The sequence below is a fragment of the Onychostoma macrolepis genome, chromosome 11 (genome assembly GCF_012432095.1).
Source record: "Onychostoma macrolepis isolate SWU-2019 chromosome 11, ASM1243209v1, whole genome shotgun sequence".
Classification (NCBI taxonomy): Eukaryota; Metazoa; Chordata; class Actinopteri; order Cypriniformes; family Cyprinidae; genus Onychostoma; species Onychostoma macrolepis.
Genome location: NC_081165.1, coordinates 243,268 through 255,510, shown reverse-complemented (window position 1 = coordinate 255,510; position 12,243 = coordinate 243,268). Strand labels below are relative to the sequence as shown.

The window sequence follows — 12,243 nt, the reverse complement described above, 5'->3', positions numbered from 1 at the left end:
CTGTATGAGTTTCTGTCTTCTGCTGAACACAAAAGAAGATATTTTGAAGAATGTGTTGACGGTAGCCATTGACTTCCATGGTATTTATTTCCATACTATGGAAGTCAATGGGGACCCGAAACTGTTTGGTTACCAACATTCTTAAAAATACCTTCTTTTGTGTTCAACACATACAGGTTTGGAACAACTTGAGGGTGAGTACATGATGACAGAAATTTATCTTTAAGCTGTGCTGTTTACAACAAAAATCATATATTCCACATGTATTTTGACCAGAAAAATCATCTTTGAGTTTTGCATTTGTAGTTGGGCTACAAATATGTTATATACGACCTTTTAACTGTATAATGTTCCCCTGCTTCATGATATCTGGATGTGATAGTTTTTAGCTACAAGGTCGTAAAAAGTGAGAAACCCACGACATTTAGATGGCAAATGTAATTAGTATCACAGTGAGAGAGTCTAGACGGCTGGTGCGCAGGTGAGCTCACCTCCTGCAGCGTCTGCACCATCGACTCCATCTGTTCTCTTCTCGAAAGCTCCTCCTCCCATCTGAAACACACGGGACATACCTCTGATGAGTCTGACCATCACACTACGAGTCATTTTATATCATGGAAACAGTGCACAGTTATGTCATATAACTACTTTCCTGTAATGGCAACAATCTCAAAGCCTCCTTTGGTGGAGAATCCAATTAATTAAATACTTAAACACAAATGAAAGCTACTTTATCATCTTCATTCTTTCTGGAGGTTGATAAGCTCAAACCACATGATCAAATAATTCATAACAAGTAAAAAGGTCTGACATGAGTGCAAAAACAGCAAACAGCAAAAAATATATTTTCAAATATAGTTCAACATATATTTACGTAAATACATATGTACAATATATACAACATATTTTGTGTTCATATTGTGTTGAAGGCTCATCATGTCTGTTCCTTCTCAGTCTCATAGATCATTCAGGTCAGGAATCCTCTGGTAAAGCCTCAGCTGTGCTCCTCTGGCGTCTGTGGTCTGTGCGCCCACCCCAAGGTGTCTGGGACGGGGCAGATCTGTAACCCAATAATGTGCTCTGACTGAAAGTGGAAAACCAGAAAAGCCAAACCAAAGAGTGGATTTGAAATGGGAATTAAAAGTTTTGTGTTTTAAGCATTGCTGTTTAAAAACAAGTAATTTTAAGCCGTTGAAACGCAATCAGCAGCGAAAGAGAACTCATTGTAGAGGCGCATGCACATGAAGACGGTACTCATAGAGCGCGAGTTTTGAACGTTATTTTTGCCACATTATGGGCTTTGAACGGTTAAATACACACACTTGTATGTGTCAAAATGCCCGTCTTTGCAAGTATCCTCGTAAACATAGTAATAGCTGAGAACGAAAACACATGTGTAACAGTATATTGGATCTGGGCAGCTCTTAGAGTGACAGCAGTCTAACATTCCTGCTGTCTGTCGTTCATGTTAATCAAACAACAAAAGAGAAAATCTCTCACTGCTCTTGGCTAAATCACTTTTGTAATTTCAATAAGAAATATATATTTAATTTACACAGTGAAGAATATGCAATGTTTTTATTAATTGGATTACTTTATACAATGTAGCATGTTTTAAATTTATTTGTTCTACTGTAGTTTTGTGTCCTATTGTTTGTAATTATTTCCTTATTCTTATTTAATCATTGACAGTTAACTTGTCTTCAGTGAGCTTGATGTTTTTTATTTTTTTATTTAGGCTAGTATTAGTTTTTTGACAAGAATTATGAAATTTCTATAATATCAAAAATGTTGATATCATAAAGACCTTATTTTAAGCAAACATAACTATATTGTGATATATATATTTTTACCATGAAAAAAATAAAATCATATTATGATATAAGATTTTAACCATATAGCCCAAGTTTTGTTATACATTCAAAAGTTTTCTTATAAATAGAATTTAATATAATATTTAATTTAATAATATTTTTATGGAATCATTTTTTTAAAGCTGCAGTCAATAAGTTTTGCCTCTTTGTCACCATCTCTGTTTGAAACCTGCAGTTGCAGTTATTTGCAGAATTATTTTCTTAACATGGGTTGTATACCAGCAGGCTCCAGCGAGGATGAATCTAATGTTTTGTGGTTAATGCGTGGCTGTCAGTCACCGCACCGGTGTGGATACTGTACTTCGGAATCACAGATCCTCGCCTACGTCTTGGAATATATGACCCAAATAAGAATTTTCACCAGATATTGTAATCTGAGTGAGTAAATAACAAGTCTGACACTTTTGTTCTGACCAACTGAGCAAAAAATCATTACAATAAATCGCACTCCAATGGTGATTAAGTCTAACGATCAGTTAGCTCATATCACATCAAACCGTGCAAATTATTATTATTGTTATACTTTGTTCTCAAATTGTTCATGTTAACAACATCAGCATTGCGTGACTACATGTATGTAGCGTGTATTAGCGTTACATGTAGATTTCAATTTCTGTACAGTCTAATCTCTAATAGTCATACCGTTTGAATTTCATATAAAGAAATTCTTTAAAAACTGGTTCTCTTCAAAATACAAAACTTGTGTAATCCCACGTAGGCTATCTTTAATCAGATGCACATTTAAAACTGGAATATAATCTAATTTCAGTCACTTGTGTTTCATAAACACATAAAACATTTTGGATTACAATCCGGCATCAAAATGATAAATTTAATTATTCCAGCTGCTGTGAGAAAAGATTACAAACAATCCGTCACCTGCAGCATGCACACACGTGATAGCCTACTAGCCGGGACAACTTTATGATTACAGTCGTGAAGCAATGACGCGGCAGCATGCTTGAATTTCCCGTGAATTCCTACCAGTACTGCTCAAATTAGAAAACATTATTATAAACATTGTGAATTGGGCTAAAGTTAGGAGATTTATTTAGTATAATTTTTACCCAAAACATTTACGGACTGCAGCTTTAAAGTAAGTTGCGACTTTTATCTCACAATTCCGACTTCTTTTATGATCATAAACTATTATAAAAATATAGAATTAAATATTAAAACAGAGACTTGGATATATGTTTAAAGCAGACACACTATAGAATATAACTAGGTTACATTATTGTGTATTATGTGGTCTCTGTTTGGTTTATAGCAACCTGTAAAGTAAATTAAAATAAGGAAACAAGAAACCACTTCTGAAAGCACTAAAACCATTACTGTATATACATGTATCATATACCGTCTATGCTGCTTACAGGCTGCAAAGTATGACTGGCAGCTTTAAAGAGGAAGTTAATCAAACGTGTAAACATAAATGCAGAACAGCGCTGTGCGCCAGAGGGAATCTTTCTACAGACAATCAAATCATTTCTGAGGCATCACTCTCTGTTGTTATGGCAATGCTTGAATTCACTACTAAAATAGCACAATGAGCAGATGAATCGCTCGATCACATTTACTGCCGGCTCTGACCTGCTTCACCGTTGCTACGGTGAGGTAAACTGTACACACTCGCTCCGCAGTGCTTCTGAATGAGACACAGGTCTATAAAGGATACAGAGCCATGTGATGTCAGCATACTAATTAGGGCACTTGAAAATCTCAAGTGAATGAACTGAAACCTGTCCTTAAGATAAACACACACATACGCACATCAAAGACACTTCAGCAAATCACATGCCATCACAAAACATTGCAGACCTTTGCTTTCCTGTTGCCAAAGAAACTGTGAAGGAAAATACACACTTAAACCAAGGAAACCTCTGAAAAATGAACAGAACACACAGTGTTTGCCTCCTGAAAAGATCACAGACGTCCAATGCTGCAAACTAACAAGACTAAAGTCAATTACATTATACACAATGCCATCTATCTATCTAATCTATCTATCTAATCTATCTATCTATCTATCTATCTATCTATCTATCTATCTATCTATCTATCTATCTATCTATCTATCTATCTATCTATCTATCTATCTATCTATCTATCTATCTATCTATCTATCTATCTATCCTCCATTCATTGTTCTATCATCCTAACCATCCATCATTCTATCTTCTATACATCTATCTGTCATTCTATCCATTGTCCTCTCCATCCATCCATCATTTTATCTATTTACAGTCATGCTCAGAATTGTTGTACCTTTGGTAAATATGATCAAAAAGGCATTGTTTATCCATTTGAAAAATGGATAAATGTTGGCCACAATTTATGGTACCCTTTTATTCAATACTTTTTGCATCATCCTTTTGCCAAGATAACAGTTCTGAGTCTTTACCTAAAATGCTTGATAACTTTGGAGAACACCTGAGAAGAGATCAGAGACCATTCCTTCATCCAGAATCACTCCAGACCCTTTAGATTTCCAGCTCCATGTTGGTGGTGCTTCTCTTCAGTTCACCCCACTCATTTTCTATAGGGTTCAGGTCAGAGGACTGGAATGGCCATAGCAGAAGCTTGGTTTTGTGCTCAGTGACCCATTTTTGTTTTGATTTTGATGTTTGTTTTGGATCATTGTCCTGTTGTAAGATCCAAACTTGGCCAATTATAAGATTTCTAGCAAGGACAGTCAGTTTTTAATTTTTTATCTGTTGTTATTTAATTGAATCCATGATGCCATGTGTCTGAACAAGATGTCCAGGACTTCCGGCAGAAATATAGGCCCACAACATTAAAGATACAGCAGTATATTTCATTGTGCACATGGGGAACTTTTTATCCCTGTGTTCACCAAACCCATCTTGAGTGGTTGCTGCTAAAAAGCTCTTTTTTTTTTTTTTTTTTAATCTGACCATAGAAATCAGTCCTGTTTGAAGTTCCAGTAGTGTCTGGCAAATTAATATGTTGGAGTTTGTTTAAGAGTTTGTTTAAGTTAAGAGCATTTTCTTTTCTTAATTTTTTTTTCTTGAAACCCTCCCAAACAACTTGTGATGATGTAGGTGCTGTTTGAAATGTTTTTGAGGCTTTGCAAACCAAAGTCTCAACTATTTTCTGCAATTTTCCAGCTGTGATCCTTGGAGAGTCTTTGGCCACTCAAATTCTCCTCCTTGCCTTGCATAAGGACAAAATAGACCCATGTCCTCTCCCAGGCAGATTTGTAATATTTTGTGTTGATTGAAAATTCTTAATTATTGCCCCAATGGTGGAAATGGGGATTTTCAATATTTTAGCTATTTTATTACAGACTCTTTCTAATTTATGAAGCTTAACAATCTTACAAAAGTAGAATAAAAAATAGAAAAGTCATGGCTGGATAATTTCATGATCCTAGTCACCCTGGTGTGCTAAAAAATGGAAATATGAATGGAAATATACTTTAGAGATATTTTACTTATAAGAATTTTGATGGGTACCAATAACTGTGGCCATTGTGTATTAGAGAAAATTATTTATTTCACAATGTGAGCCCCGCCCCCCTTTCATTTTTTTTTTTTTACTTCAATTAAAGATTAGATTTTTATTTTTCATTTTTAATTAACGATCAAATGGATAAACGATGCAGATTTATTTTCACAGCCTTTTTTGATCATATTTCCCAAGAGTAGCAAGAATTCTGACCATGTCTGTTTATCCATCTATCTATTATTCTATCCATCTAATCCATCCTTCATCCATCATTCTATCCACCTATTGTTCTGTCCATCCATCCATCCATTTTATCCATCCATCTATCTATCTATCCATCTATCTATCTATCTATCTATCTATCTATCTATCTATCTATCTATCTATCTATCTATCTATCTATCTATCTATCTATCTATCTATCTATCTATCTATCTATCTATCTATCTATCTATCCATCCATCCATCCATCCATCCATCCATCATCCTGTTCATCTATCATCTATTGTTTTATCAATATAATCCATCCATCTATCTATTCATCCATCCATCTATCTATCCATCCATCCATCCATCCATCCATCCATCCATCCATCCATCCATCCATCCATCATCCTGTTCATCTATCATCTATTGTTTTATCAATATAATCCATCCATCTATCTATTCATCCATCCATTTCTCAATCCATCCTGTCTATTAATTCATTCATCCATTCGTCTATCCTTTATCCATTGGTTTTATTATAGTAAAACTGTAGCAACCATGCTTTTTGGCATATTGATTACCATTTGCATAACCACAGTTTTACAACAAATACCATGGTTAAACTATGGTTAGTGTAGCAAAACAATGGTTAATTTGTTGTTACCACGGTCTAACAATAGTAACTATGTTTTTTGGTTTTATTTGTAGTAAATCCGTGGTAAATTTTTCCATTCATCCATCCATCTATTGTAACCCAATAACCTGCTAACCTTCCGTACAGTCAAATATGTGAGTCTGCCACTGGTCACTGGTCACTGTACTCTCTCTCTCTCTCTCTCTGTCTGTGTGTGTCTGATACTGATTGAACGCTGTTCCTAAAGTGCTGGTGTGTGAATCACACTGCTGCTGCTGCAGAGCTCTGCAGGTCACTGGAGTTCATCAGCTGCATCAGCCAATCACAGTACAGCACATCACTTCCTGCTGGATGCAGGGTGGGGTTAGCAGTGATGCAGAGGACAGAAGGACACAATCTGATCACAGTGGACAGTCTAGACATTTGTATAGGGTAAACAGAGTCTTACTGTCATTAGAATACATAATTATGAATTCTTACTGTCATTTGAATTCATAATTAAGCTCATGAATATTTAAAAATATGAATATAGCATTTTGATGTTTCCACATAACAATTATGTTTAACAGATATGAGAAGACATGCAGATCAGATTTCAGATATATGATATGTATCAGTCTTCAGCTTACATTTCTATGAAGATTTATTTTTTCCTCCACGGGCTAAACTGCAGTGTTGCAATAGCGAAAATAGTCCACCATCAAGAAATGTTTCTTGAGCAGCAAATCAGCATATTGGAATGATTTCTGAAGGATCATGTGACACTGAAGACTAGAGTAATGATGCTAAAAATTCAGCTTTGATCGCAGGAATAAATTACATTTTAACATATACTCACTTAGAAAACACTTAATATGAATTGCAATAATATTTCACATTACTGTATTTTTTTTATCAAATTAATGCACCCTTTATTGAGCATAAGAAACGTTTTAAAAAAAAAACATCTTACAGAATGGTAATGTGTATTTAAATAGTACAGTCTTTTGTTTCTGACCATAAACCAAAACCACAGCAGTAGCAAGAAGCAAATCATGGTTCTGGCAGGCATTTATGTAAACTAAAGACTATTTAAAAACATAATAGGTTCCTTCTCATTGGTAAAGGAGAATTGCTTCACCTAAACCCACATTTATCTCCAGAACAACTAGTGAGGTGTGATTTTAATCCAGTAAACACTGAACATAATCTCAGGAACTACAACAAGAGAACCAGTTCCCTCCCAAACCCCATAAGCAGAGCTGGACCGGTTTTCTGTTTGTTTGAGAGGCTAATATAGACCTTACAAGGACAGACAGCAACAGATGAGAAAGTCACCGCACAGATATCTGGCTACCGATGACCACATGCTTTATAAATGAGTCCCATCATGCACTGCACAAATGATTCAGTGTCACAAAAATGTCTCGGTTAATCTCACTGCTCTTAGACCTAAATTTAAGATTTACGTTTTAATTAACATACAATTTCCATCCATGTGGATTACTCCATTTTAACATAAACAAACTAATAATCTTAAACTTAACTGATAGCCCATATACAGTGTTTTTGAGTTCATCAGTCACTGACTTTGTTTATACTAAAAATGAATATGAGAAATACTGATGTGACCAAACTATATTTCCCATCCTTCTCTATGGCAGCTCAAAAATGATAAAATACAGAGATAAAGCAGCAAATGCATTCATAATTAGCTTATTTTTTCCCTTTATTTTGGCTCTGTAAATCTGGCAAGTGATAAGAGAGGTGGAAATGCAATTGCCAAAACAGTACTTTCACAGGGGCTCTTACTTATATTCAAATATGACAGATGCATATGCTAATATCTTGTATATGAGAGGGAAAATGTTTATAGCCAGCTGTTTGCATCTACAGATGTCTCATGGCTATAAAAGCCGTTTGTTAAGGGTCTTCCAGTTTTATAGCCCTATACCAACTGGGATGTGAGCACATCGTGTGTAGCTTAAATGCTTTAAAGAATGCAAACTGTTCCCTGACATGTTCTTCTGCGACTCAGATTATTCAAGTGTGTTTTGACCAGTGATCCATCTCAGCTGAAATACTGCTGCATGTGCAGAAATGAAAGTGCAAGCGATTGCAGGAAATCGGCGGTGTGTTTGTTTGTGAGTGCAGGGTCTGTGTGATTAACCTGAGATTCACAGGACAGAACAGATCCTTCTGCGCTCATTCACAGCAGCCTAATCAAACTCACAAATCACGCACACACATTCGCATGCTGTGATTTATTGCTAATACTCTTTCCCCGGTGCGTTCATTGGTCCATTGGTGACAGCCTCCGACATCTCCACTATGTGGGTTTATAGCATGTTGTGAGCAAATATTTCACACTGATCATACTGTCCTCCAGAGGAGACGTGCAAAAGAGAGAGAGAGTGGCCCTAAAAAATCTGTTGGATTTTTTTTACCACAATCCGTGTTTTCCGTTTCCAGATTTTATGGATATGGATTCCATTTTAATGGTTTTGAAATTTTAATAATCAAAAATGATTTAATCAATTTAATTAATAGAATTCTAACAATTTAATAATTTCTTACATTTTTAAATATAATAGTGCCCTGTGAAATAAATTTTATTTTTTCTGAAATTCTGTGTTTTCCATTTGAATATTTCTGGATTTACTTAAATTGTAATAACCAAAACTGATTTAATAAATTTAATTCATACATCTTTAACAGTTAAATAATTTATTACATTTTTAACAAAAACAGTGCCCTAGGAAATGTGTATGTATGTATTATTTATTTATTTAAATTCTGTGATTTCCATTCAAATTTTTCTGGATTAAATTGTAGTTAAATTTCAATAATCAAAAAGGATGTCTGATGAATTTAATTCTTAAAATTTAACTATAATACTGTTCTTTGAAGTGTGCTACGTTATTCAGACATGCTCAGTTTGAATATTTCTGGATTTTGTGTTTTATTATTTAATACCGATTTATTATCAAAATCTAATGAATGCATTAAAACAAACTATTTCATCTTTTAAAATTTAATCAAAAGAAACAATTCCTTTAATTTTTAGTTCTGCACAACAGAGGTTTATTGTTTAAATTAAAACACCAACAAAAATGTGTAATATTGTGTGATATTCCTTTAAAAATAATGATTTAATAAGCTGTATTTTATATATATATATATATATATATACGGCAAGTTAGACCATACTTTTATTTTGATAGGTTGTAGTAAAGAATGAGTTTCTGTTGCTCAGTTTGAAGCTCATACTAGCAAACAACAATTACTTCTATGGCAGAAAAAGTACAACTTTCTTTCTTGCATGGAAGACTTAAGAATTCAAGTCTGAGTTACGTGCCAAAGTTTAATACTCAGGATTAAAGGTTTAACAAACAACATAATCGATTGTAATTGTGCAGCTTGCCTTAACAAACACCACAATTATTTACGTAATACCTGTTAAAAAAGTTATGACCACATGAGCAGGTCGAGGCAGAAAGCAGAAACCTCAAGAATCATTTGGCTGTGACAAGCATCTACCTTGAAATGCTTCCAAATAATAATTGCAAGTTATTAAAAAGGGAAATTCAGTTGCAAAACCAAAGAACACTTGCATAATTGTGCAGAATACAAAACAGTTTACAGTTCATTCAACTTTTCAATGAATTGTAATGGGAAGTAAATCAGATTAGGGACAATACAGATTCATTTTCACTTGACTTAACTAGGCCTGAAACAATCTTTTTTTAAATCTTTGAATAATCATTTGATACCATTTGACCTAATGTAAGTGCCTGCAATAACGCGGTTTGAGCAGTGTGATAATTACACGCTTATGAGATGTGGAAAAGAATCAGAGCCATTAAAACAACAAAAAAAACAAAAAAAACTGTACTGTCGAATTTAGGTACGTTTTACAAAACAACCAAAAATGCTGTCATGCGTGAGGCCCTGATATTGTCTTTTAGGAGAAAAAGCAGTATGATATTAGGAAGCAGCGCTTTACTGTTTGCAAACATCCTGACACTGCTGAGAGTGAGAAATGACTAAATAAACGCACAACAAAAATGACAACAATGAGAAAACAGCCGTTAAGAAAGCATTTGAGCGATGTGAATTTTTGCACCAGTTCTACAGTCGGCGCTCCAGTAAAGTCACATATACAATAGACTGCTTTAAATCAAGCAGCTTTACCAACGCTATCTCACGACCAATTCATATGTATTTTATGAGGTGGCTAATTCGTACGCATTCGTATGACCTCACTCGTATGTTTTGTACGATTTGTCTAAACCCCAGTGATGGGTAGGTTTAGGGGCGGTGGTTAGGTGTAGGTCATTTGTACAAATTCATACGAATTGTGCAACTCATAAAATACATACGATTTGGCAAAAATCATATGAATTTGTATGAGTGAGGTCGTATGAATTCGTACGAATTAGCCACCTCGTAAAATATGGACAAATTGCCATGAGATTGGGCTGGCTTTACAATATTAAACATGAAAAAAGTGTTACAACTGGATTGTTTTTCTATAAAGCAGCTCTATATGAATATGTATGTATAACTTAATATTTGAACAAGTTGCAAAAGCTGAATAATCATTCAAAGCCTAATGATTAATCAGTGATTAATCATTCTAATAATCGTTAGATTAATCTATTTTCAAAATAATAATTTGTTGCAGCCCTGAACCTGCAGGACTCATTCCGCATAACATATTGCCCAAAAACCATGCAGCACAAACATTTTAACAGAAACTGCTGCAATTTACAACTGTATGCATACTTTCTATGAAACAGAAAGTGGAATCAAGACATACTGAAGACAAAATATCAGTAAAAATATCTATCTATCTATCTACTAACACACACATCAGGACTTAATGAATATATGAATCAGCCGGTTTCCATGAGGCCTCTACTTACTTCAGAAACAGATCAGACGTCATGCATACAGCACTGCAAATACAGAGGGAGAAAATAACCCACACCTCAAAATGATCTGTGAGCGTATCAGTAACGGCTGACCAGAGGCCACACAGAGGACAGACCCAGCTCTGAGCAGACCCTTGAGAACTGCTTATGAAATGTGGATTAGATTCAAAGAGTTACTGTTAACACAACAACAGCATATCCAACCTGTGAAAACTCATCTGATGCATCCATTCACAGATACTGCTCATAATCTGTGTGCTTCTCAAACTGTAACAGTAAATATAAATGCCTCCCTATAATAGATTTATTTTATAAATAAATAATGTGTCTGGTCATTTTAGTTTAGCATTTTTTTCTGAACCTTTTTTGAACCTAAGACTCTAATCATATTGCTGTTGCCATCATTTTATTAAAGAGTTAAAGGAATTAGTTAACCCAATAATGAAGATTCTGTTATCATTTACTCACCCTATTGTCCTGTATGAATTTCTTTCTTTTGTTGAACACAAATGAAGATATTTTGAAGAATGTTGGGAACCAAACAGTTGCTGGTAGCCTTTGACTTCCATAGTACAGAAATAAACACTGTCAACTGTTTGGTTCCCAACATTTTTCAAGATATCTTATTTTGTGCTCAACAGCTGAAAGAAACTCACACAGGTTTGTAACAACATGATGGTGAGTAAATGATGACAGAATTGTAATGTTCGGGTATCCTTTTAAGTCCTTAGAAACTGTGCACACCGTAACAGGTTTTAAGAAAGTTTGCATTGTTTTTAACAACACCTGAGACAAAATAACTGTTACTAAGGATATCTTGTTTGGTTTTATTGACATGGGATTTAAACAAGACATTAAATCAAGGTTAACAGCTGTATGAAAAGCCTCGAGAAAGCTTTGGGTGCTGTTTCATTCGCTAGAAGACGCCCAACACATGCTCAGTCCAACAACTAGGGTGTGATGCAAAAAAAAAAGAAAAAATAAGTGAAGCACAAAACAGCTCACGTGTGGATTTAGAGATAAAAACTAGGTATGCAGACATGTGTGAAACAGGTGTGGACTTTTAATACAACAACTGACACAGTCATAAAGCATCTGAGCAGCTGGCATGTGACGTTATCCTAAAATTTGTCACAGGTTTTGT

At 34.7% G+C, this 12,243-nt stretch overlaps 1 protein-coding gene across 4 annotated transcripts in view; it reads right to left on the bottom strand.

Annotated features, from left to right (window-relative positions):
• The window catches only part of iffo2b (intermediate filament family orphan 2b), a 37,607-nt gene that overhangs the window by 15,329 nt on the left and 10,035 nt on the right, over positions 1-12,243 (bottom strand). For all 4 annotated transcript variants that reach the window (XM_058792404.1, XM_058792405.1, XM_058792406.1 and 1 more), the window contains exon 2: positions 492-552. In XM_058792404.1, coding sequence (XP_058648387.1) covers positions 492-552 — 61 coding nt within the window. The remainder of the gene's footprint in view (positions 1-491; positions 553-12,243) is intronic.